Source organism: Maylandia zebra, linkage group LG6 (assembly GCF_041146795.1).
Source record: "Maylandia zebra isolate NMK-2024a linkage group LG6, Mzebra_GT3a, whole genome shotgun sequence".
In the NCBI taxonomy this organism is placed as follows: Eukaryota; Metazoa; Chordata; class Actinopteri; order Cichliformes; family Cichlidae; genus Maylandia; species Maylandia zebra.
The window spans coordinates 30,593,214-30,620,577 of NC_135172.1; the positions used below are offsets into that span (position 1 = coordinate 30,593,214).

Genomic DNA, 27,364 nt, shown 5'->3' on the forward strand with positions numbered 1-27,364 from the left:
CCATTTGTGCAATTTTAAGGACACACTTTACACTGTGCCAAGATATGCCAAATTTTGGGTTAACAGCTGTTTGGGATTGACCTAGTTGTCCAAAAATACTATTTCATCATTTTGTCAGACTCTGTTAACATTTTCTGTAAATTCAGCCAAAGAAATTTGAACAAATTGTGTGTTTTTGCAGCAGGGTGCTATAGCAACAAAGAGCCTAAAGACACAATTGAATTTTTTTGTTTAGTTTTCTGTTATGTGCAGATACAGCACTGGTTCATCCCTTGGGTTAGGTGACATTTTATGCTTGAAGGATTCACAGATCAGTGTTAAGGGGTCCTAATAAATGACTGGACTAAAAACAAGTGAAAAAAGGAAGCAATGTCCAAAGACAAAGTTGGATGATCTTCAGAAAGCCAGGAGAACCTGCAAGAAATTACAAGAAAATGTGTCTGTTTGGAAGCAAAATATGAAGATATGAAGGATGGCTCAGGACTTTTTCACAGTAAAAATGAATTTATTGACATTGTTTCTTGTTCAAGAAGATTTCAGATTTGTTACCAGATCAAAGTCTAAAAGTCTAAAAAAAGAAAACAGAAAAATAAAGTGTTAATAATGAATTTCACAGTTCTCTGTAATATGTTGTGTGCTGAGTCAGATGTAGTTTAATTAGATGTGGGGATCTTAAAGAGGTTTTTTTCAGAGGTATTTTAATGAAGGCATTTACAGTGAAGGGTTATGTGTAAAACATTTAAGGATTACTTTCATCCACCAGGTGGGACAAATCTATTCACAGTAATCCTGACTTTAAGTGTGTATGCTTAATTTTATTGCCTACAGGTTAAACCAGTTAAAGACACACACACACACACACCAGTCAAGTATTCATATCTTGTGGGAACATCTAATTGACATAATGGTTTCCCTAACCATAACTATGAAAAATGAATGCCTAACAATAACCCTAAATTTAACAAACACCCAATTTAACCATTTCCCTAAAGTCTCAAAATGCCTTTAACTTGTGGGGACCAGGATTTTGGTCCCCACAAGTAAAGTAGACTTCCAACTTTTGGTCCCCACAAAGATATGAATACACACAGCGTGCCGTCTGTTCCGTTCATGCTGCGACCTGCTGCTCCTACATTTCTGCTCATCTTTGATGTGTGTCAGGTCTTTAACAGCAGCGGGACTGGGGCTTGGGGGTAAAGACAGGGCTCGAAACGAAAGTTACACCACAGCGAGACCTCGCAACAAAACACCCCGCCTCCTTCCGCCCCTGAGCGCTGCGCCTTCTCTCTTTCTGGAAATCTCTGACCTTATAAGGTAGGAAATTAAACCAGAACCTCATTGGTGGACGGGAGACAAGGTACAGGTAAACGTTTGGCCTTGTTTGGGATGTGCTCGGATGTTTGTGAGAACAGCTCTTGTTTCTATTACTTCAGTTGACCTTAGAATGTAATTTGTTGTTGCAGATAAAAACACCCTGTCAGAAACACGGTGCAAAGGCCCACTGTGGCTGACACGTCTGCAGTGATAGTGGGGCCAATCAGCTTCCACTTAAAAAAATGAAATGATAAAAACAGGAACACACTTTGTGCACGAGACTTACATGTTAGTTTACATGCTGCAGTCATTAATGACACATGAGAGGTGCCACACATGTTCAATGAGGTTTAGTCCCTGAAAGCCTTTGGTTGTTTTTCCAGTACTGCTGTGGAAGACAACAGGTATTTATTTAAGCTGTGCATTCATTATTGATAGACAATCATATCATGTCAGGAAAAAAAAATGACAAGGAACTTAAGTGAGTCATAATTTAAAATTAGTCATTTCATTAGACAGCTCTTCATAATAAGTGGAGGATGTTAGTGAGTATGGTCAGTCAAACTGTATTTTCCATTTTCTGTTTCATTATCAACATTTATGATTTATGCACTTTGTTTGTTTTATAAAAAAAATTCCATCCGGGTTGTAAAATAGCAAATTTCTTTCTTTTTGATTCAGAGCGACTCGCAAGTCCGCGTTTTTACGTGGAGCACTTGAACACCGCGCGAGGAGGGGGCGGGGCCGTTGGCTTACCTGCGAAAAATAAAACTGGGCCGATCCCAGGTGGAGTCGACGCATCCTCGCTGATCCACGCCTGAGCAGCAGGAGCGCTTGACGGAGCGGACAGCCGGCTGAAGACGCGACGAAGAGGAGCGGAGAGGTGGTGTTCTTGTGGCCCCTCCTGAGCAGCTGCTTGTTTTGTGAAGGTGTCGAGAAGGAGGTGGTGAAGGAGGACTGCTGCAAACACGAACGCAGGAAGGCGACTCATCACACCTGCAGTGCCTGTAGCTGAAAATCAGGTGTGTCACCTCGTTTCCTGCAGGTAGAGAGATAGAAATGCTGTAGCGAAGACTTCAAAGTAAGAAATTAAGAGATAAGATATGTAATGGCTCACACCTGGGCAGGTTCTCTCGTCAGGTGAAGCGCGTGCTCCATTATCGTCTCATTGACTGCGGAATTATTTCTACAACAATTTAAAGTGACTTTTTTGTATTTGTTGGCTGAGACGCGAGCTTGCAGACGTGTTTGTGTTCTCACACCTGTGAAACCAACAATCAGAGAGCTTTACTTCGACGGGCTTTAAACCTTCACAATAATTCAGAACTTTAGCCTCAAACAGCTGAATAAACTTCATGTGGGTTAAGTTTTATTTTGGTGGCCTGTATGAACTGAGTGGAAGGCTGCATGAAGTGATGAAGATGACAATATGGCACAAACAAAATTTGAAGTAATTTGAGGTACCGAGAGCTCATGTTTGCCTTTTTTACAGAGTTTAATGCAGTTTTTGTCATTGTTGCACAAGATCAGTTGTTTGACTTCCTTCATGTAACAAACTGCACACACCCAGCTGCTATGTCTGTCTGCAGGGCACAAAATTGGAGAGCAGACACCAAAGAGGACAAAGAGCAGTGCAGCAGCACATGAATTTTTATTTTTTTTTAATTGTATGAAGGGCATATCTTGCAAAAACCGGTTGCTGATCATAATCAATTCTTCCTCTTTTGTAATTAAACTTCACTGTGACCACAAAATCAGCCAAGGTCCTGCAGAAAAAAATGCCATCTCACCCTCAGTGTCAGTCAGCTCTCTGCCTGTTACACAAAGTGAAATGCAAAACATCTTCGGCTTAAAGTTGACTATTCTGTTTTGACCTGTTTTTCACTCGTCCAGCTACATCTTCCAGCCACGATCGTTTCACATATCAAACATCTTGTGACTGCAGTCACATTTTAAACAATTCTCAACAACATCTCCTCCTCAGTCTGTCACCCCACCGGCCTCGTATCACCAGCCAGGCTTCAGACGACAGGACTCGTGTTCTGTGTTAGGTAAGAGCCACAGAAGCCCGGATAAAGCCGGGATTGACTTGCGGCCAAGAACAAAAGAGAGCAGGCGAGTGGAGGAGATGCTGAAAACGTGATGAAGAACACTAGAGAGGTGGATTAAACGGGCCCTTGCAGACAATAGGAGAGCGTGTGCTGTGTTTGAGGGTGGATCTGTTTCCAGATGTGGTCAAGCTTCATCCCGACCTCAGCGGAGGTTCACCAGGACACGGCTTACGATAGCTAATGTTTGGATTTTAATTATAAAAGGAACAGAGAATACTGAAGTAGCTCATTTTGTTATTTTGTTCCACCGTGTCAAAATGTGCAAAGGCACTGTGTGCAACTTCCTGAGGAAGTTGGCCTGTTGGTGGCTTCATCAAAAAAGCCGCATGCATGTGAATCTAAAAAGTTTAGAATAAAAGACTTTAGCCGTCATAGCTTAGCTTCACGCACACGACGCTCTGCAGGATTTCAGTCCTGAATTAAAGCAGAGGAAATGTCAGTGTGTTCCTCTTCCTCCCCCACTTATCTTCAAGACTTTGAGCACATAATGAACTTAGGAGAGACACAGATGACACCTTGTCCACTGATCCCTTTTATCCCTCAGTCTAAGCGCACTCGCACACTCTATCTGTGCCTTTATCTCTGCACAAAAACAAACACACACACCGCTCTGCTGTTTTTTGCATCATCCACCCTCTGATCCAAGAGACGTCGGCTCCTCTGAATGAGTCTCAGCATCGAGGGTGTGCAGGCTGCGCTCATGATGAACGCTCTTACAGCCCAACTTATCATTTCAGGATCATTCAATAAAACCGACCTGCATTTATATCCTTAATCGGTGAAGGATGGTGTTGATGTGTGGAAAACTTTATCTTCTACCTACAGTATCTACACTGAGTCTGATGTTTTGAGTTCTTTCCTGACCTCTCTGCTTGGAGTTCAGTCATTTCTGGCCTGCGTGATGCAGCTGAAACATTGGTTTTCTAATGTTTGATTTTTCTAATATGACTTCAGGAAGGGGAAATGTTCCACTAGCTTAAGTCATCTAAAGGCTTTGAACATCAGGGGTGAGAACTGGTTCCAAATAGTTTAATCTATGAGAAGCTTATCTCCTTTTATCAGTGCTGGTTTGTCTCTTTTGTGCAACAAAGTGGAGTTGTTGCACGCTTCAGTCACAGACGTGCCTTTTTCTTGACAGAAAATGAAACTGTTGTTTAGTGGGCATGACTCAAAGCTCTAAGCTGTAAGTAAAAGATTATATGTTCATCTGAACAAACTCTTTTAATGGGGGGGGGAAAACTGGCTGTCAATAACTTTAATTTGCATTCACCATGTGCAAATTTTCTTGGCAAGGTCACATCCAGTTGATTATTTATTTAGGTTTTTAATGTCTTTCAGGGCATTTCTTTTTCTTTCTGCAGCCCCGAGTACTTCTCCAGGGTGTGGCTGGGGAATAATCACATTTCTCCACCTGTCCAGACTTGCTCTGACATTCCTTTCTACCACTCTGAGTGCAAAAGCGTCCGTCCACAGACCTCCGTCAGGCTTTTTACATATAGGCTCTACACAGAGCAGCATAGCTGCACATTTATCACCTGTGCTGGAACAGAGGGTCACGGATGATGAGCAGGAGTCGGGAATTTGTGGAATTCTGTGTAATGAGTTGGTGAGGAAGGAATGCGGGCCTGATGGGGAACAAAAGATGGACAGGTAGAAAAATAAAAGCAGTCGTAGAACAGAGCACAGCTGAAAAGAGATTAATCATTTTGTCTGACTGCGATGAGCCTCAGGTCAATAATGTGATCCTGACATTAGTATCTGGGTTGATTGGCTGTCCCAGCTCTGGTTTAAAGTTAAAGGTGGTTGCAGGAAAAGAGGCTACATGGTCATAATGACACTGCGGGGAACAGCTGCAGAGCAGATGTCCAAACCTGTGGTGCAGTTCTCATCATCTTCAAAAAGAACACAAACGCACACACATAAGATGAGGTAGCACAGTCCTCAGTATTGGTGGTCTGATCTGAATCATTAATCTGAATATTTTTATTTACTCAGAGTTATCTCATTTGTGTCTTTAATTCAGTTACAACACAAAAGAGACAACAGGAAGGATGACGTGCAACAAAGCTGCCACTGTGAACACACTGCGTTCAGTGTCGTAAGCCTGCCTTTATGTAGAAATCTTTCAATGAATCAAACGTGCACAGTCACTTCGATGGTCTTAAATCTTGCACAACAATAAATGGAGTTTTTTGTACAGGCTGTGTAGATGACTTGGACTCATGAGTCATCTGCATTTTAAATTGTATTTTTGCCTCGACTGTGGTTTTGAGGTTGGTAAACTCTGCAGAGTCTCTGGGAGCTTGTGATTCGAGACTCAAGAGTTTGTTCGCTGTACCTGCAAGAAATTCTGTCAAAATAATCCAGCGCATCATATCTCTAGCCCTTAATCTCACAGAAACGGCTGCTGTAAAGTAATGTGCATACCCCTCTGTAAGGAGGTATTTTTTAATTCTCACAGAAAGTTATTTTTTTAATTTATTTTTTGCCCCAATAATTTCAGTGCTCTTGTCTGTAAAATGTGAAAGATCAGACTGTCACAGTGTTTTGATATTTGTTAAAATCCTCTTGTTCTGTTTGTTTTGTTTTTTAAAAGCTACCATGACTGATGCAGACAAGTTCCTGTATGGGGACCGCAGTGCGCTGACCGACCCTCTGGCTCAGGCCGACTGGGCCACCAAGAAGCTGGTGTGGGTCCCCAGTGAGAAGATGGGTTTTGAGGCCGGCTCCATCAAAGAGGAGAAGGGAGACGAGTGCATGGTGGAGCTGACGGACTCTGGCAAGAAGGTGAAACTGAAGAATCAACAAGCCTGTGTTGCAGTGTGTACTTTTTACTGTCCCAGCCTTGTTCAGCAAGCCTGACTCTGCTTCTGTTAATCTCAGGTGAAATTCAACAAGGATGACATTCAGAAGATGAACCCACCCAAATTCAACAAGGTGGAGGACATGGCGGAGCTCACCTGCCTGAACGAGGCCTCTGTGCTGCACAACCTCAAAGAGAGATACTACTCCGGGCTCATCTATGTGAGTGGGCAGGGATCTGTTTTTGTTGCATTTTAATGTCGCCGATCTTCCTGAAATCGATGTTGCTGCTGCTCCTCGTCGACTGATTGGTCTCGTGTTGTCTCTCGCGCAGACGTACTCCGGCCTTTTCTGCGTTGTGATCAACCCGTACAAACACCTGCCCATCTACAGCGAGGAGATCGTGAACATGTACAAGGGCAAGAAGAGGCACGAGATGCCCCCTCACATCTACGCCATCACAGACACGGCCTACAGGAGCATGATGCAGGGTAAGGCAGCTGTAAAATTAGTTTTAAACGCGTCCATACTCCATCAGGTCAATGATGTACCGTACAAAGATGTAATTAGAAATTTATTGGCATGCTTAAGGAAAAAATGTTTAAAATGTCACACACTTCACCTTAGTTTCTGATCTGGAGTCTCATCTTTCTCTTTTACAGATCGTGAAGATCAGTCCATCCTCTGCACGCAAGTCTTTCTCTTTTTTTTTTTTTTTTGTTCATTTTTTTTATGTTTTTGCAAAAACAAATTACAATCATTGCATCATCCCCCCCCCCCCCCCTTTGTTTGCGCTACTTTTTTTTCCTTTTTCTTTTTTTTCTTCCTTGTAGCGGAAAGTTTGACATCATGCATTATATCCAGTGCCTAATATTTAGTCTAGGAGTTTCATTTTCAGAGCAAAACTTTAAGCTTTTTTTTTTTCTTTTTTTTTTTTTTTTAAATTTGATGTCTCAGTTTTTAGAAGTGTGTCCTCCTTCATGCTAACACTGTAGTAAAGCTTAAGGAGGTCTTCCATTAGACACTTGACTAAATTATTTGATTGTTCTAGACTCCAAAGGCCATAAAAACACTGTCATTACCTCAGTTGATGGTGCACCTGTCAAGACTTCGTGAAATAAAACAAAGCACATGACATACAGAAGCAGAGCGTGGAAAAGTCCACCCCACAGTCACTGGGGTTTGTGGGCATTAGTTTATTCACAGCTGTCTTAAAGTCTGAAGCAAACACCACCACACCGGGTTTGGTATCTGTATGAGGTGTGTAGTGGTATGTCATGTTGGAGTCTTCATCAATGTGATGCTGACAAGACAAAGAACACTGCATGTTCAGATGTAACTTTGCAACAGATGTTATTTTCTCCTGGCAGACCTTCCAAACAGCCGTATTTGTTCAGTCTTTTTCTAACTATACTGTTGTGAACTTTAATATTTCAAGTGGTGCGCGGTCTGACTTTGGAGTGGCTCTCCTGGGAAGATTGTCAGTTTTGAATGCTTTGTTTGGAAATGACCGTATAACCCCACGCTGACAGGCAGCAGCATCTGATTCTCTAAAATCGCTGCTGATGTCTTTCCTCGTCGTCACCACAATGACTCGCATCTGAATGCGTCAGACCTGCAAACCCTCGAAACTTCTGCTTTTACAGAGGCGCTCAACACTCGCTGATGATCGGTCAATAAAGTGCATTTAAATAGCGGCACCTGGCTGCTACTTACAATCTTAATTCCTGTACAAGCAGCAAAGGTGTGCTTTAGTTTTTCACACACTGCTTCTGCATTTTGGCTTAGTTTTTATTAAATAAATGTCTTATGCCTTAAGGTTATGCTGATATAAATCCATAGACTTCCATCATATATCACTTTAACCTCAAACTGCATCAGTATTTACTTAAATTTCTGCAAATTGATATTTTTCTGTCTTGTTGTTGCTTTTACGTCAGTTATCAGTTCTAAATTAATCATAATGCATGTGTGTAAATCTCTCTGCTGCAGTGGGGAGTCAGGAGCAGGAAAAACAGAAAACACCAAGAAAGTCATTCAGTATCTTGCTCATGTCGCCTCATCCTTCAAGTCCAAAAAAGACCAGGTTAGTAAATCATCGTCGCTTCCTTTTGCACAAACGTTGAATTACCTGGTCCTCCCTCCCCTCTTCTGACATCAAGTATCAGTAGATTTCCTTGTTAGTCCATCTGTTTAACGTGATTTACTCAAGGAAGCTGTGTGCGACCGCATTCCTATTTCAGGCCTCGACGTGCCCGCCTCACCTCTGCGGCGGCTCCAGCTGCAGCAGAACGCAGATGTGTTTGTGCACGTGTGTGTTCATGTACTACTCATGTTAAATGTAGGTTATTCAGCAGGACCGGACACGAGCTGCTTAATTAATCATTTCTTGAGTCACCAGGTGACAGCAGGTTTCCTCTGCAGTCATGTAATACTTGCACTGAAGATGGCATCAAATATGTTCAACTTTCTTTTCTTTTTTTTCTACTTTTTCTCCAGGGCTCTGCTGTGTTGTCACATGTGAGTTCATTTATGACCTCATAAATGTCCACTTAAGTTTTCTCTACTAACCAGTTTTGTTTTCTTCACATTGAAGAAAATGCATTCAAGATTACACAAAACTAACCATTATAATGGCTTCAAAGGAGCAGCTTGGGGAAATGTGCTTTCTGGCTGAGGAAAGACCATTTGTATCTTCATTAAGATCAAGCAGTTAGCTTTGGAAAAAGACTTAAAGCATGTGGAAACTGCAAACCCACAAAACATGTTATTTCATCTTAGTTTCAGCTGTATGACAACACAATTTTACCAAGCAGGAGTGCACAAAACTTCCCATTTAAAAACAGCACTTTCCATATTTTGTATTTATAGTTGGCTGTGTACAGGGTGTAAAATGATAAGATTAAGATTAGTAACTTCCAATCGAGGCCACTCTGATGGTTTCAACTGAATATTATTTTACAAATTTGAGTTTTATTGATTACATTTTTAATTAACCAGATGTTTATGATCAACAACTCAGCAATTTGTTCCAAAAACTTAAAGCAAATTTTAAAAAACCTAATCCACAAAGGCCAATAACTTTTTCTTTTCGCTCCTTCCAGTGCTGCACTTTCTCACTGATTCTCGTTATATTTGGGTTCAGTTTTTGCCTAATGATAAAGACGGCTACACTGCAAAAATAAAAATTTCATTCACATTAAAGAATCTGTTGTGGTTTGAGGAAATAAAGGGAAACGAGACAAACATTTCCCACTCCACCCAGCAGCAGTTTTTTTTTTGTTTTTTTTTTTTTAAAACTCTCTCTCTGTTTGCTCAGTTGCTGCGATTTGTCATTGTTGTGTGACTGTATACAGATTGTTGGAATCTACCTGCATTTCCTTTTGGGGTTTTTGACTAACCTGCATGTGTGCTGCTTGTGATCCCTTGTTTGTGCATGCATGGACAGAAAATCTTACAGGGATTTTGTGCTTGAGCGGGCTTGCTGTGCAGTGGGAATGTGTGCTGGAATGTGCAGGAGTGTGTGTAATAATGCCTTTTCCTGAGGGTGTTGTTTTAATTGTGCAGACACAATTGTTTATAATAAAGTAAATAAGTTGCTGCACACTTGTTTTCCACTCGCTAGCCACAGAGCTGCAGGAAAAGTGGTCTAAACTTGCGCTTGCTTAACCAGCGTCCATCTGAGTGTCACATTAAACCACTAAATCCAACTGTGTTGTGGCTCCGACTTCTCTCTGTCAGGGGGAACTGGAGAAGCAGCTGCTTCAAGCAAACCCGATCCTGGAGGCCTTTGGCAACGCAAAGACTGTAAAGAATGACAACTCCTCAAGATTTGTAAGAGCTGCTCTTTTTCTATTTTCTTTAAATTTTCAAAACAAGCTTTGAAAAGGGTTCAAACAGCAAAAGCTACCAACTTTTTCTGCCTAGCATGTGTGACGCAACAACACTTGACACTTAGGATGAATGCAAAAGTGCTTGAAATGAAGGCATCCGGACTTCTGTCTGTAGTTCTTAAAGATGTTTCTCCTCTGATCCAGGAGGTCTTTTCAGTTTTTAAAAACTGATGGAGAGTCACAGATAATTAACGCAAGTTAGATACCAAGTCCTGAGAGTTGCCGATCCACCCACCCTGTAAACATTCAAGTCATTAAGGGTCACATGAGCCAAGGTGTGAGTGGGGAAGAGATTTCAAGACTCCGTCGTAGATCTGAGAGCTGCTGTTCAGTGATGCTCATTCACAGTGGACCTAGATGGCCTCATTCACTCCTTTGAAACAGTGTAATGTGTGAACGTCGTTCATTTCAAGCACTTAAACTACTGCAACCCGGATGACCGGGAAATCGGTAGACACAACCAGGGTTTTTAAATCTTTTCAGTCATAAACTCAGGACACATTTTGGGAGAATCACATTGACATTTAAGAGTCACGTTTTGTTTTTGTTTTTAAATGTGGTGCACATCAGGTTTTTTTTTTTGTTTGTTTGTTGTTGTTTTTTTTAAGTTTTATTGTCACATGTGCAGTAAAGACACTTATTTCTGTCCGATAAAATTATTCCCTCCAAAACACCAAATCCCCAAATAAACATGCATAACCAAAACAAATAATTAAAAAAACCCCTCCAATAGTGTAGTTTTCTTTTTGTTTTGTTTTTTGTAGTTGTATTTCTTAAATAGTACTTACAATAGAAATATCAACTTTGAAAGAATCTGAGCTACAAAAGGTTATCTACATGTTTATACAACTACCAGGAAATGGTCCACCTTGGATCTCACACTGGTGAAAGATGCTGCCTGAGTAGAAGTTCCTGCTGTTTGGTCCAAATGTGTTGATTATTTTCAGACAAAGTTTATAAAAGTTTGGTGAAAATTGACTTAATGTCTTTTTGTGGTGGATTTATAAAAAAATCTTTTTCAGGGAAAATTCATCAGGATCAACTTTGATGTCAATGGTTACATCGTTGGAGCCAACATTGAAACTTGTATCCTTTTAAAACTTGATTTCTTCTGGCCTAATCTGAAAAAAAGAGCTAATGTTCCCGTGAACTCTTACACCTCTTTCCCAGGGGCGGCATTGACGGTGAGCCAAGCGGGGCACTGACCACCCTCACAAATGTAAAAATTCTGGAGGCGTCTCTGCTCTTTGCCAAACCTTGCACCTGTTAAGTTCTGATTTATGCATCATTAAAAGTAGTCTGGACATTTGGCCTTCCTGTAAGAAAAGGACTGAAGTTCAGATAAAGTGATGAATAAAATCTGAGGGCTTCAAAGGTGCCAAACAGATTAAATTAATCACTTTACCATGAACTGTTTTTTTTCTTATAGATGACGCTGTGCTGCTGCTCTTGCTTTTGATGTTTTGTCCTTGATTGAATTGTCAGATCTTTTGGAGAAGTCTCGAGCTGTGAGACAAGCTAAAGACGAGAGGGGCTTCCACATCTTCTACTACATGCTGACGGGAGCCGGGGAGAAGCTGCGCTGTGAGCACTGAAACCCTTTTCTCTGAATGTAATGAGAGGCTGCACAGAGCCAAGTCACTGTGCCAGCCCTGCCAGCTGCATGTGCTTTAAATTTTTAATCACTGCAATCTATGAAGAACTCATAGTAATGCATCAGAAATGGCCGACTTGGGCTGCGATGATGGAGCTTCACTTTTTCTTCACTCCGTCGTTACAGCCACTGCGACTGCAGAGCTCTGTTTGCGGTTGAGCCAATGCAAGGCCCAAATCTTCAGCTTTACAGAAATAAAATGAAGAGTACTTGGTGAATAAATCTGTCTCTCCTTCTCGTTATTATCCAGCGGAGTTGTGTTTGGAGGATTACAGCAAGTACCGTTTCCTGTCCAACGGACATGTGACCATTCCTGGACAGCAGGACAAAGACCTGTACGCCGAAACCATGGAGGCCTTTAACATCATGAGCATCCCAGATGAAGAAATAACTGGTACTTATAATTTTGTTTATTTTAACTATCGGTTAGTCTGCAAGTTAATTTTGTGACTAATTGATTTTAATAATGCTTTTTAAGGTTTTCCACACACGTCTTACCTGGTGGTGGTGTTGTGGGTTTTTTTGTTTTGTTTCTCAAGTCTCACATTTTTAGGCATTTATTTTAAATTCCAAAGAAATGCTATTTTATGTTTAAATAAGATGGGTGACAAGTTCAAGAAAAGACTTTAATGCATGTGATTTGGTGTGACATCACCATGATGCTGTTGCACAAACTTGGGAAAGGCTAGAAAAGCTTTGGGAAGTTGGGTTAAGTCGTGTATAGAGTAGACATACTACTTATACAACTCAAGGTTAATTTTAGTCTGAACAACCTTACACCGTGGACTCCTACACCATTCAGTTGTTGCGGGCTGGGTCGACCTGATGTGTCTCGGGAGGTGGACGTCAGGTTATGTGTAAGGTTACAGCGCAGGGTTTAAAAATTGCGTTCTAGTTATGCCTTTGATTTCCCAGATAAGTCCGAATATCTTTTGGGTGTTTTTAATTTGCGAGGTGACCAGACATGCTGACATTGACTTTTGTTTCTTGGTCAGGCCTGTTGAAGCTGGTGTCTGCCGTGCTGCAGTTGGGGAACATGACTTTCAAAAAGGAGCGCAACTCTGACCAGGCCTCCTTGCCCGATGACACCGGTATACGCATTTACACACACCATCATCGTCTTGTCCTCTATGCGTGCCTTCAGCTGCATGCCATTTCATTCACGCATCAACCTTTGCATGCTCCAATATGATACCCGTGTTTCACCCCCAGCTGCTCAGAAAGTGTGCCACCTACTCGGCATCAATGTGACCGACTTCACACGAGCCATCTTGTCTCCAAGAATCAAGGTCTGAAAATCTGTGATTGTTGTCGTGTCATGTCATTTTAGGAACACATTTCATCCACATGTGTCCTGTTCCTTTCTCCAGGTTGGTAGGGACTATGTGCAGAAGGCCCAGACTCAGGAGCAGGCCGAGTTTGCAGTCGAGGCTCTGGCCAAAGCCTCCTACGAGAGGATGTTCCGCTGGCTGGTCATGAGAATCAATAAGGCCTTGGATAAGACCAAGAGGCAGGGAGCCTCTTTCATTGGTATCTTGGATATCGCTGGATTTGAGATCTTTGAGGTACATTTAGACTTAAATATTGTCTGTTTGATTTTGCATCCTGCAGAGAGGAGAGGGAAAGTTCAATCAAAATAATACAAGCACATGAGTTTAAATACCAGGGATCCACCAGCCGAAACAAGGGACAATCAACTTCTGTAACATGATAGCAGTGAGAGTGAAAGGGAAGGTTTACAAGTTGAAGATGCTCAGATTTTCATCGGGGGTGAGCAGAACAGTCAAGATTACAAATGAGTTCGTCAGAGAGGGAGAGCCCAGGCTGAGTGGTTTGGACACAGAGATGAGGGATGGTGAATATACTGGACAAAAGGATGTTAAAGATGGAGCAGCCAGGTAGGAGAAAAGGAGGAGGACCACACAAAAGCTTCATGGATGTAGGGAGGGACATGCAGAGGGTTGGGAGTAGGAGAGGATCTGCAGTGGTGAGCCTTAAAGGGAGCAGCCGAAAGATTTAACTTGTGTATATACTTCTATACTACACCAGGTTTAGCAATTCAAACTGTGTAACCTCATGATTTTTCAGCATAAATATTATAAATGTAAATTATTTTAAAAAATAATCAGTTTATTTCTACAAGGGAAAAATGTTTTATTTTCCATTTACTGAAACGACTCTGTCCTTTGTGGGTTTTTTTCTTTTTTTCCTTTTTCCCCCTGCAGCTGAACTCGTTTGAGCAGCTCTGCATCAACTACACCAACGAGAAGCTGCAGCAGCTCTTCAACCACACCATGTTCATCCTGGAGCAGGAGGAGTACCAGAGGGAGGGCATCGAGTGGAGCTTCATAGACTTCGGCCTCGACCTGCAGCCCTGCATCGACCTCATTGAAAAACCTGTATGTTAGCTTATAGTTGTCATTCCTCCTCCGGCAGTAACTGTCTTAACCTGGAGCGACGCCTCTGATTAATTACGTGTGTTCTGCAGAAATTTCCGCTTACGTTCTTCACAGCAAACAGTTGTGCAATAATTGTGGCATGGAAACCAAACTTCATGATTAAGTGGATTCCTCTGAGGTGTGTGTGTGTGTGTGTGTGTGTGTGTGTGTGTGTGTTACAGGCCAGTCCTCCTGGTATCCTGGCCCTGCTGGATGAAGAGTGCTGGTTCCCCAAAGCCACTGACAAGTCGTTTGTGGAGAAGGTGTCTCAGGAGCAGGGCTCACACCCCAAGTTCCAGAAACCCAAAAAACTCAAGGATGATGCAGATTTCTGCATCATTCACTATGCTGGAAAGGTCAGATGTGAAATCATTTTAATTTAGTCTTAATTAGTATTAATTTTAATAAATAAATGATACACAACAACATTTTTAGTAGTAGTAACTGAAATCTTATAAATTCTGTTCCTGAACCTGTAAATAAGCCTTGAAATCACTGTTGCTGTATTATCTCACAAGTATACAAACTACTTTGGGAGTGATGTATTATAAGTTTACTTTGTCCATGTATTTCCGGCTCCTTACTACTTTGCTATTCTTAAATGATGAGTGTAATTTTCAGATACTCTAACGCTGTATTTGAGTCAGATGACGGTCACTTTGATGTTTCTTCCAGTTTTTGAAAGGGAGTTTTTCCTTCCCACCGTCGCAGAGTGTTTTCTCGTAGATCATCTGATTATTTGGCTTTTTTTTTTTTTTTTTTTTTTTTTTTTTTTTTTCCCTGTTGCAACACAAAGCACCTTTAGGCAACTGTAACTTGGGGATTTATAAATAAAACGGAAAAATATTAAGGTCACAACTTGAGTAATGTACTTTCTACGTGCCACTAGATGGCAGCAAAATGACAGCCCACACAGCATTCATCCATCAGTGTATTTTCTGAACCGCTTATCCAGTTCAGGGTCGTGGAATACAAAAACACGTTTACCAGGTGCATGATTTATTCATTGCAGCAAAGCATCAGGTTCTATATAAAATGGGGCATTTGAAGCACAAACTTAAAAATAAGGCCGAGGTTGCTGATCATCCTGTGTTTTACATCCGTCTCCTGCAGGTGGACTACAAGGCAAACGCATGGCTGATGAAGAACATGGATCCTCTGAATGAGTGTGTGGCCACTTTGCTCAACCAGTCTACAGACAAGTTTACCTCTGACTTGTGGAGAGATGGTAGGTCATGTGACTGACTTTATCTGTGTATCCAAGAGGCCCAGTTCTTTGAGTGTGAGGCATAAAAATTTAGATTCACTAGTGTCAGCACCATTAAGAGCCAAGTCACACAATGATCAACACAGCTGAACTCAGTTGTGCTCTGTGCATCTTAACAGTGGATCGTATCGTCGGCCTGGATAAGGTGGCAGGAATGTCGGACTCTGCGCAGGGTGCGTTCAAAACTCGAAAGGGTATGTTCCGCACCGTGGGTCAGCTTTACAAGGAGCAGCTGACTAACCTCATGACCACCCTTAGAAACACCAACCCCAATTTTGTCCGCTGCATCATCCCGAACCACGAGAAGAAGGTACTGAATAAACAAACTGATGCCACACTCGATGAATTTCTCAGCACTGCAGGTGCAGATAGACTGTTGCATCAGTCACGTGTCGTGATTAAAACTGATCATGTGCATCTGCCAACTTGAGCCTGTTTATCTGAACTGTGAAACTGACAGCATTTCTAGGATTAATAGACGGAACACATGAATCCATCTTTTCAATCGTTTCTTCCTCCAGGCTGGGAAACTGGAAGCTCACCTGGTTCTGGACCAGCTCAGATGTAACGGAGTCTTGGAGGGGATTCGGATCTGCAGACAGGGCTTCCCCAACCGCATCGTCTTCCAGGAGTTCAGACAGAGGTAGGTTTTTGTTTTTTTTTTTTTGTTTTTTTTTTTTTTTTTTGTTTTTTACAAAAAAAACAAACCCAAAACAGCAGATTGTGGGTTTTTTTTTTTTTTTTTTCTGTCATCTTTTTTTTTATTTTTTTTTTATACATTTATATAAGAGGTTTAGGCTCATTTTTTCCCACTGCTAAATAAACTCTCCCATGAGGGCATTTCATACAAGAATGATGGGCTGTTATTTAAATTGTATTCATTCTTTAAATGCTGTAAATGTTGATATCCTAATTAAACCACCTCAGTGTCTAAGTAGAACAACAGCAGTCCGAATGCTAAATAATCTCCAAATTATTTTCTCATTAACTTGAGGCAACAACTTGATTTTTATTTATTTAATGTGCAATTGGGGAAAATATCTCCCCTTTAGGAAATGGTTATATTAATTTATCTTGCAGTGCAAAAACTAAAAATGTAAACTAGAGCAAACCACACATCTGGTCAAATCTACATACAAATCCTTATTCTTAGTTTTCTTGCCAATAAACAAACTGAACCAGTCTCACAACATACGTAGGTCACAAACTTGAAAATAAATGATCTACATTCGATTTTAATCAGAAGTGTTCAGGATGTCCCATTTAGTTCTGCACACTCAACACGTCAAGTACACAACACTTTGTTGTGTACACTTTATTTTGGGGGGGGGTTTCCAAACAGGAAAGGACAGAAAAAACAGCCTATTTGTTCCATTACATGGATTTGATTTTACAGATTAGTTTTGACCCTGAAAGTGTCAGCCTTTTTATCTGCTAATTGATTTAATGGTGATCTTCTCTCCCAGGTATGAAATCCTCACTCCTACCGCTATTCCAAAGGGATTTATGGACGGCAAGCAAGCCTGTGTGCTCATGGTAAGAACAACACAATCAATAGATCAGCTGTAGAAGCTTTCAATTTATCATAAGAGCAAGAGGACTCATCACAAGTCTTGTTTTGTTTCACTGAAACACTTCCCTGTTCTGCTTGTCAGATCAAAGCCCTGGAGCTCGACTCAAACCTGTTCCGCATCGGTCAGAGCAAAGTGTTCTTCAGGGCTGGAGTCCTGGCCCACCTGGAGGAGGAGAGGGACATAAAGATCACTGATGTGATCATCAGCTTCCAGGCCTGGTGCAGAGGATATGTGGCCCGCAAGTATGAGACATCAGCTATTTTATTTTATTTCAGCTAGCACCTTTGCACATGGGCAACATTGGAGCATGCTGTGATTTCTTACTCAGTTCTCATAATCTGGTCTGCAGGGTAATCTTTATTTGTTATTCTAATTATAGAGCGTTCACCAAGAGGCAGCAGCAGCTGACAGCCATGAGGGTTATCCAGCGAAACTGTGCCGCCTATCTCAAACTAAGGAACTGGCAGTGGTGGAGACTTTTCACCAAGGTAACAGACGAATATTGGGTTTTGTTTTTTTTGTTTGTTTTTTTTTCATGGGTGGGGTTAGAGATATGACTTGGGACAAACGTAAGCAGACCAGATTGATTGGTTTCAAGGCCACTCCTTGTGTGACAAATGACATTAATTATTTTAGAAAACTTAAAGTTTAATTAATTAAATTAGTTAATTAGTTTTAAGAGTTTACCTGAACTTGCCAAACTGTCTCCAATCAGGTTTTGTTATTTTAGTGTTGGTATGTTCACTCTTTTTGCTTTCAGTTTCTCTTGAGTGCCATTTAACCACTTTTTTTTTTTTTTTCCCTTCTCCCCTCCTCCAGGTGAAGCCTCTGCTGCAGGTGAGTCGGCAGGAGGAGGAGATGCTGGCCAAGGAAGAGGAGCTGATTAAGGTGAAGGAGAAACAAGAGAAGGCTGAGGAGCTGATCAAAGAATATGAGGCCAAGCAGCAACAGGTAAGAATCACATATTAACCTTTTTGATCAGTTAAATTTTCTCTTGTGTGAATGTGGCAAAGTTTAAACTGAGAACATAAAAAAAATTCATAACACACATGTCACAATGAGAAGTCTTCTGAAGCTTGGAGATTTAACCTTTGTTCTCCTCTGGTAGCTGAATGCAGAGAAATCGGCTCTTCAAGAGCAGCTTCAGGCTGAGACGGACCTCTGTGCCGAGGCTGAGGAGGTGCGATCCCGTCTGACCATCAAGAAGCAGGAGCTGGAGGAAATCCTCCACGACATGGAGTCTCGCCTGGAGGAAGAGGAGGAGAGGGTCGTTCAGATGCAAAATGAGAGAAAAAAGATGCAGCAGAACATCACGGTCTGTAACGTCCTGGCGACGGGCTTTAAGAGAAATCAAAATGTTCTTTTGGAAAGGTTATTAATATCATTTATTTGTATTTATTGGTTCATACAGGAGCTTGAACAGCAGCTGGATGAGGAGGAAGCAGCCAGGCAGAAGCTCCAGATGGAGAAAGTGACTACAGATGCCAAGCTGAAGAAACTCGAGGAGGGCATGATGGTGCTGGATGACCAGAACAACAAGCTTAACAAGGTGTTGTACATCATGCTAACATCCCCATACTGATGATTTCACAATACAAAGAATATTTCTTTAACCCTGAAATATTCCAGCAGAATAACAACAATTTAAATGTTCATATGTTTTATACATTTTTACCTCAGGAGAAAAAACTGCTGGAGGAGAGGGTTTCCGAGTTCACCACAAACCTTGCTGAGGAGGAAGAGAAGTCCAAAAGCTTGCAGAAACTCAAGAATAAACATGAAGCCATGATCACAGATTTGGAGGGCAAGTGTTTATCATTGAGGTTGTTTTTGAATCTACTGTGAGTCGATTGCAGTTTTTCCTACTTTATTTTTTTCTTCTTAATGCAGAACGTCTGAGAAAAGAGGAGAAGGTGCGCCAGGAGTTGGAGAAGAACCGACGTAAACTTGAGGGAGACTCGACTGAGCTCCATGACCAGATTGCAGACCTGCAGGCCCAGATTGCTGAACTCAGAGCTCAGCTGGCCAAAAAAGAGGAGGAACTCCTGGCTGCACTTGCTAGGTTAGTCCAATACTTACTTCATTTAGGGTAGGGTTACCCTAACCCTAACTAACAAAAGGAAGACTGGCTTTGTTTTATTAACTCTTTCTGCCTAACCGCCAGGATTGAGGAAGAATCTGCAGCCAAGAACACGGCCCAGAAGAAGATAAGAGAGCTTGAGGCCCAGATCTCAGAGCTCCAGGAGGACCTGGAGATGGAGAGGCAGGCACGGTCCAAGTCTGAGAAACAACGGCGAGACCTCGGAGAGGAGCTGGAGGCACTCAAGACTGAGCTGGAGGACACTTTGGATACCACTGCAGCACAGCAGGAGCTGAGGTGACAGTCAGGCTTGCATAGATGTGACCCAACAATTTATTGGAAAATGAGATGACCGATTCCTTTCAAGTTCTGGACCTTAAGTCTGTTTATGTTTACTTGAACAATACAAGTCTGTATGTTAGGAGATTCAAGACTAAGATAGCCCTTCATCAGTTACTGAATGTAAACGAACTGTTTGAGATTTGTGCTCCTGGTCATTTATTTCCTCCTCCTGTCCATGCAGGAGCAAGCGTGAAAGTGAGGTTGCCCAGCTGAAGAAGACACTCGAGGATGAGGCCAAGGCTCATGAGCAGCAGATGGCCGATATGAGGCAAAAACACAGTCAGGCATTCGATGAGCTCAACGAACAGCTGGAGCAGGCCAAAAAGGTTATTTAAAAACTGGTCAGAAGATGGAGGTGTCAGCAGTCATCTTAAAAAAAATAAAAAAATAAAAATGATGTTTGTTGCTCCTGCAGAACAAAGCATCAGTGGAGAAAACAAAGCATGCCCTGGAGAGCGAGTTGAATGAGCTGCAGATCGAGCTGAAGACTCTGACTCAAGGTAAGGGGGACTCGGAAAACCGTCGCAAGAAGGCCGAAACCCAGGTTCAAGAACTGCAGGTCAAACATGGAGAAAGTGAGCGCCAGCGGAAGGAGCTCGCCGACAAGATAACAAAGATGCAGGTATGACTAGTCATCTGGCAGGGGTGATTTAAGGGGTAGAAGGTTGATTTAACTGCTTGTACAGGGGGAGGATGTAGCTGCAAGTGAATTGTTATTTAATGGACTTCTTTTTTTTTTTTTTTTTTTTTATCATATCTAGTCAGAGTTGGACAATGCAAACAGCCTTTTGAGTGCAGCAGAGGGCAAGAACATCAAATCCAGCAAGGACCTTTCTTCAGTGGAGTCTCAGCTGCAGGATGCACAGGTGAAAATGCCAAAATTCATTATTACTTCTAATGAAAAGGGTTTATTTTTTTTAGTTTATATGCTATAAAACTTGGCTACACATATTATATTCAAGGACAGAAAATGCAGAAATAATAATTTCATGTTACTTTTTTGTATAAAGAAAAAGATTTTTAATAAAAGTAATTCAGGGTGGACATCACTGGTCGAAGTCCTGAGCAAACCAGTAATAAGTTATTGTACTTTTTGGATTATATTGTTCTATTTCCTTCACTGAACAGGAGCTGCTTCAAGAGGAGACTCGTCAGAAGCTCTCCCTCTCCACACGCCTGAGGCAGCTGGAGGAGGAGCAGAACAGCCTGCGGGAGATGCTGGAGGAGGGGGAGGAAAACAAGAAGAACGTGGAGAAGCAGGTTTCCACTCTGCAGACCCAGGTCGGTCCACAATGCAATACAACACAGCAGCCAATAGAGATCTTCTCCTCTGCTGTAACCTTGATTCAGTTACCACAGATCAAGAACGTCTACAAATGTTTCTTTTTTCCCCCGCCTCAGTTGGCGGACATGAAGAAGAAGCTGGAACACGAGGCCTCGTCGTTCGAGGGGGCCGAGGAGAACCGCAAGAAAATCCAGCGGGAGTTGGAGAGCATGACACTGCAGCTGGAGGAAAAGACGGCAGCATATGACAAACTGGACAAGACAAAAACCCGTTTACAGCAGGAGCTGGATGACCTCATGGTGGACCAGGACCATCTGAGGCAGATCGTGTCCAACCTGGAGAAAAAGCAGAAAAAGTTTGATCAGGTATCAAAGGGCCATAAGAGCAGACTGTTTCCTACTGTCCTAGTGAGATGTGATTAGTGGTTATATTTCTTTCTTTAATATGCATATAAAGTCGGATTGTTGTTGTGTATGAAGGATTGTTTGCTCAACACAGTAACGGAGAAAGTAAAGAACCGAGACGTTGACAAAAAGTCATGTACCTCTCACACATAATCGATTTTAAAATATTACGGGTGTGGTAGAGTAACCTGATTTCTCAGCCACTTGAGTTGAAGAAGAAAGTGGATCTTTTGCTTCACAAATGAAGCATTTTATTTCTGCTGTTCTTCTCCTGTTAGATGCTGGCAGAGGAAAAAAGTATTTCTACTCGGTACGCTGAGGAACGCGACAAGGCTGAGGCTGAAGCCAGAGAGAAGGAGACACGAGCACTGAATCTGGCTCGTGAGCTGGAGACCATGACGACCCTGAAGGACGAGTTGGACCGAACCAACAAACAGTTCAAAGCTGAGATGGAAGACTTGGTCTCGTCCAAAGACGACGTCGGCAAGAATGTAAGACTGTGCCGGCGTCCTTTACTTGTCTCAGCAGAAGTTGGTCATGAGCAACACTTTACTCAAAATCTGTTTATCAATGCAAACTGCTCACCTTCAGGTTCATGACCTGGAGAAATCCAAGCGTGCCATGGAGCAGCAGCTGGAGGAGATGAAAATCCAGCTGGAGGAGCTCGAGGATGAGCTGCAGCTCACAGAAGATGCCAAGCTACGTCTGGAGGTCAACCTGCAGGCCATGAAGACCCAGTTTGAGCGAGACCTGCAGGCCAGAGACGAGCAGGGAGAAGAGAGGAGGAAGCAGCTTGTTAAACAGGTTCCACAGAGAATTTACAAACATATTATGGCAAGCAGAGGAATCTTTACAAGAAAGCACCACACAGGGATTGAGCTCGCTGTTTGACCCCCAAGCTGGTAGGGGGAGCTCCTTATTAAACACTTGCTTGTGCTACACAAAACAGCTTAACCGAACTCACTTATGGTACTGCATCTAAACAGCAGCACATGTCCCAAGGCATGATGGGAGAACTCTCTTAGCTCCCCCAACACGTCACAAAATAATTACTTTCCAGATATATAATATTTGGCTGTGCCATGATTTCTTTCTTACCCGTTTTAACGTCAAAGGTGCGAGAGATGGAGGTTGAGCTGGAGGATGAGCGCAGGCAGCGCGCTCTAGCCCTCTCATCTAAGAAGAAACTGGAGACGGACCTGGCCGACCTCGAAGCCCAGATCGATGCTGCCAACAAGGGACGCGATGACGCCCTCAAACAGCTGAAAAAACTCCAGGTAAAATATGCAAGCATGCATCCATAAACACAACACAGAATGTAATACAGAGACTTGTCACTCTAAAATTAGACTATTATACACTTACAGATGCCATAAAACCAATTACCACCCATTGTCATAGTTTTTAATTTTTTGTAAAATGAGCTGACAGCCTGTATTTAAAGGTTCACCTTAAATACATTTCATGTCCACACTCCAGGCCCAAATGAAAGATATAATGAGAGAGCTGGATGAGCTTCGTTTGTCCAGAGATGAAGCTGTCAATGAAGCCAAAGAGAGTGAGAAGAAGCTCAAGACCTTGGAGGCGTCTATGCTGCACTCCCAGGAGGTATGGAGATGAAATGGCGATTACAGAGTGATGTAACTGTGTGAGAAAATTAGCCAACATAACTGATATTTAAGAGCTAGACGCTTCTTGCAAAGCTTCCTCAGTGATGACTTTATGTATCCCAGTCTGCTTTTCTGGAGTCAGAACTCTAGAATGGGTCTTCATTTAATGCAAATGATGACTCTGAGAACATTTTCAACGTGTTGCAATCTTACTGTTTACATGTAACTCTGTAGTATGTTTCACTTGTGCCTAATATTTCCTCCAGGAACTGTCCGCTGCAGAAAAACTCAAGAGACAGGCTCAGACCGAGAGGGATGAGCTCCAGGATGAGCTGAACGGCAACAACACCAAGATGTATGAATGAAATACTGGCGTGTGTGTGTGTGTGTGTGTGAGAGATCACGAATGGTAAAATTAAATATGGAAACTCAGATTTCAGGAACAACTTTGAATCTTACTTATGCCTGCACAGGCTACAAGTTTCTCTCGGGACACTATCACATTAAGCGTCACCTTCTCTCTTCCTCATTTGTTTGCAGTTCTCAGCTGACTGATGAGAAGCGAAGGCTGGAGGCTCGTATAGCCGAGCTCGAAGGGGAACTCGAGGAGGAACAGCTCAACACTGAAATGGTCAATGATCGCCTGAGGAGAAGCACACAGCAGGTAGACACCTGTTGATTGTTAACATCTTATTTTATAAGTAGGGCAAATATTTAATGTTAAGTGTTTCTATTGGTCATCAGTTATCACAGAAATAAAGTGAACACTTTAGTTGAGTAGGTTTAAGAATACATAAAACCGGTTTAAAAAAAAAAAAAAAAAGGGGGGGGGTTGCCTTTCATGAGTCTGCCACAATATCAATCATCAGAATACTTTATTAATCCCGAAGAAAATTATGTGGGTTACAGTTGCTCCAAGATGGTAACAGTGACAGACTGAACTATTTAAACAATTCAATATGTTAAGAACAGCACTAATATATACAAATCACTTAATTATAAACATCAAGAATTTACAGAGGTGATTATAAATAAATATCAAGAATATTAGAGGCAGAATGTATGACATTTGACTCTAACCTGTGAACTTTGTCATTTGCTACTTTACTGTAGAGTGTGTGCCAAAAGGGTGTAACTATTGCAGTGTGTTAGATGGAGGAGTCTTACAGGGAGATGGCTACAGGCAGGAATGATTTCCTGTGTCGTTCAGTGGGGCTTTTTGTAATCTCAGTCTCTCGCTGAACGTGCTCCTGTGATTAGCCAGCGCGTCATAGAGTGGGTGGGAGGTATTCAGCATTGTCTTATCTTGGACAACATCCGCCTCTCAGACACCACCCCGAGGGAGTCCAGCTCCATCCCTATAATATTACTGGCCTTTTTGGTCACTTTATTGAGTCTGTTGGCATCTGTGACCCTCAACCTGCTCCCCCAGCATGCAACAGCATTGACCACAGCTGACTCGTAAAAAATCCGGAGCATTTCCAACAGATGTTGAAGGACCTCAGCCGCCCCAAAAAATAAAGATGCTGGCCTTTCCTGTAAAGTGCAGTGGTGTTTTTAACCCAGTCCAGTTTATTGTCTATGTATACTCAAAGGTATTTTTAGTTCTCCACAATGTCCACAGACTGAGACCCAACATGAACAGTTTATGAAAGACTCCACAACATTCACGAAACTCCAGCGTTTACCTCAACATTTTAAAACCTGCCTAACCTGGTTGGTAATTTTGCAGTTGTTGTGAAAAGTTGGTTGTTATGCAAGTTTATTCATCTGTAAAGTGTTTAGAAAAACTGAGTTTGAATTGTTGAATTGCATCTAACTTTAACTATGAAGGCACTGGATTGGTTACAGAATATGGCATGTGGTTATCAGCAGTACGGTAACTCTCCTGTGTGTCTGACACAAGGTCGATCAGCTGACCTCAGACGTGAGCACAGAGCGCAGCAACTCCCAGCAGCTGGAGGGCGCTCGCTCACAGCTAGATCGCCAGAACAAGGAGCTGAAACTGAAGCTGCAGGAGCTTGAAGGAACCATCAAGTCCAAGTACAAGTTCACCATCACCAGCCTAGAGGCCAAGATTGCCCAGTTGGAAGAACAGCTCGACACAGAGTCAAAGTGAGGGGCGATGAAATGGACCGTTTGTTTTATATACTGCATTGGCTTTCCTACTGCAACATATCTCTCGTTTACTGCAGGGAGCGTCAGCAGGCCTCCAGGCTGACGAGACGCACAGAGAAGAAGCTGAAAGAGGTGCTGGTACAGATTGAAGACGAGAGGCGCAACATGGATCAGTACAAAGATCAGGTTAACCCAATCACGCTTTACTTGTAATTTCAAAGTTATTCAAGGACTAAGACATCCTGATATTTAAGCCTGATTCCTTGCTAATGTGCTTGTTCCCACACTGACTGTTCTCCGCAGGCTGAAAAGGCAAATAGCCGAATGCGTCAGCTGAAACGTCAGCTAGAGGAATCGGAGGAGGAGTTGACAAGAGCCAATGCCTACCGCAGGAAGCTGCAGAGGGAGCTGGATGATGCAACTGAGTCAGCAGACTCGATGAACCGTGAGGTCTCCTCTCTGAAGAGCAAGCTTAGGTAGTGGCATTTGTCGGGGAACTCATGTTTTTTGTTTTTGTTTTTTACATGAAAATTCTTTTGTTTCCAAAAAGGAAATTTGTTTTATATTCCATTTTGCCGACAGTACAGACATTATAATGACCACGTGCATTCAAAGCACAAAATCTACATTGATTGTAGGCATGGCTGCTGCACTAACTCGATGTCCACCATCCTGTAGGCTGCTATTAAGAACCTTGAAACTTTAAACTTGCAATATGCAGAGTGTCAGAACAAGTCCAGGATATGAGATGTGTCACACAAAATTCTCCTGGACTGTTTAAAACAAATGGTTAGTAATGACAGTGTGTTCGGGTTAACAGCTGAGCAGCGCTCGCCCCATTGAGGCGACATTTGACGACCTTGCTGAACACTTAATGATGAGTTTTGACGCCTCAGTATAGATTAGTAAAAAGGCCCATTAGAATAGTTTCCTAGGTTTTACAAGGGTAGCTGAATAGGCAGAGACCACCCTCACTAACTTCTGATGCAAACCCAGTTGTGTTCTGCAAGTCCTGAAATATGACACAGACCGCTCAGTTCTTTAAGGGGTAAAGAATTAAAAGCCGTCAAAAGCAGCTGAATTTACAGAATGTCATTTAAAGGAAGCCTGCTACGTTATGCATTATGGGAAAGTGTACAATTGAGGATTTTCTTAAAGCTTGAGGCAATCAGGACTAAAGTACAAAGTGAAGGATGCCCAAAATCCAAAAGTGCTACACTTGTGTTTTAATGGTTTTTCCTTTTTCTTAAGGCGTGGAGACGTGTCTCACACTCTGCGACATAACCTGAATCGTATTGGGGACAGCGACGATGATAGCGGACTCCCGAGTGAATCATCTGAACGTGCAGCTGAGTGAAAAGCAGGACGAGAAGCCAGGAGGGAAATTCGGACCACAAAAATAATGCATATAAATGTAACCTTGCATCCCCCTCCCTCCCCTCATCCTGCTTTAAGTGTAATGCATTTCTATTTGGCCAAATCTTACTCATGTCAGCAAATGTTTTCTATGAAAGCTTTACATAAACTTTCTTAGTATATTTTTCTACTTAACGTGTATGTCATGACACATATCACTGTTTAAACAAACCTTCCAGTTTATCTGAGATGGAGGTTGATGTGTTGATTTAAATGGGGGGGGGGAGAAAAAAACGTTGTCACTTTGTGCTAGTTTTGGACACTCTGGGAGTTTTTGTGCTTCACACTGTGCTGGTGTCAGTATAACGTTGGTACTGTATGCCCTTCCTCACTCTGTTAATACCTCAGCCAGATTGCACAATCCCAACTCAAACACGACTGAAATGTTCAGATCTTTAAGTGGAATGCAGTAATATAGGTGGTTAGCCCCCACGCACTGGCTTTATACTTTACTGGTGTTGGGTCATCATGTATTGGATCTGTCTCCTGTTTTGTGCTATGCTTTGCAGCTGAAATGGTTTCTATTGGCACATTAGTTTCTACCTGCTGAACTTGCCCTATTTTAGGTAAATACCTGCCACTGTATTAATCAAGAAATTACAGGACACCGATGCCAATATTGTAAGGCTGTTCTACATTTTATAAAATGCCTTAAATGAAATAAATGGAGAATAAATGCATCTGAATCTTGTGTCTTGTGAGATTATTCACTTTGAGCTGTAGTTGATTCAGAGTTGGCCTTTGGGCTGCTTTCTGTAATCATGTGTCCACTTTATAATGACTGAAAGGTTCTGTGGGACAAGCTGCAGATTATAAAACTTGAAATCTTGGGGTTTCCAAATTGTTCCCGCTTTGTTATGGTGTGTGTGTGTGTGTGTGTGTGTGTGTGTGTGTGTGTGTGTGTGTTGTGGTTTTGTTTTGTTTTTTCTGGGCAAAATGTTGTGCAACTTCATGTTGGGTACTCAAAGTACCCAAAGGAGCAGTTGCAAAGCTTCAGGGAAGACGTTATTTTGGCCAACCATGCTCACGTTTCACTGTTGTGGCCTTCAGCACAAA

At 42.1% G+C, this 27,364-nt stretch overlaps 1 protein-coding gene and 1 long non-coding RNA gene across 3 annotated transcripts; one reads left to right on the forward strand and one right to left on the reverse strand.

Moving 5' to 3' along the window:
- Positions 1-2,209, reverse strand: LOC112435010 (uncharacterized). Its single transcript, XR_003024361.2, has 3 exons — positions 2,071-2,209; positions 1,601-1,702; positions 1-414 (listed from the first exon to the last, which is right to left on the reverse strand). It is a non-coding gene; the product is annotated as an uncharacterized LOC112435010 (long non-coding RNA).
- On the forward strand, positions 2,116-26,994 carry LOC101475480 (myosin-9). 2 transcript variants are annotated; one of them, XM_024802873.2, is made up of 43 exons: positions 2,116-2,336; positions 6,022-6,212; positions 6,309-6,449; positions 6,562-6,718; positions 6,890-6,917; positions 8,220-8,313; positions 8,727-8,747; positions 9,969-10,061; positions 11,143-11,206; positions 11,606-11,704; positions 12,025-12,168; positions 12,770-12,865; positions 12,987-13,063; positions 13,145-13,339; positions 14,000-14,173; positions 14,395-14,568; positions 15,326-15,440; positions 15,599-15,789; positions 16,001-16,122; positions 16,946-17,015; positions 17,135-17,295; positions 17,433-17,541; positions 17,873-18,004; positions 18,162-18,368; positions 18,465-18,602; positions 18,734-18,857; positions 18,944-19,115; positions 19,218-19,430; positions 19,657-19,801; positions 19,891-20,097; positions 20,237-20,341; positions 20,604-20,756; positions 20,877-21,125; positions 21,443-21,655; positions 21,756-21,968; positions 22,280-22,441; positions 22,644-22,772; positions 23,041-23,129; positions 23,315-23,438; positions 24,681-24,889; positions 24,970-25,078; positions 25,196-25,368; positions 26,144-26,994. In XM_024802873.2, exons 2-43 carry the CDS (start codon positions 6,027-6,029, stop codon positions 26,247-26,249), a joined length of 5,883 nt encoding a protein of 1,960 aa, XP_024658641.1. In that variant the 5' UTR covers positions 2,116-2,336; positions 6,022-6,026; the 3' UTR covers positions 26,250-26,994. The 2 variants fall into 2 exon arrangements, with proteins under 2 accessions (XP_024658641.1, XP_024658642.1); XM_024802874.2 differs by lacking the exon at positions 8,727-8,747.
- The last annotated feature ends 370 nt before the right edge of the window (positions 26,995-27,364 follow it).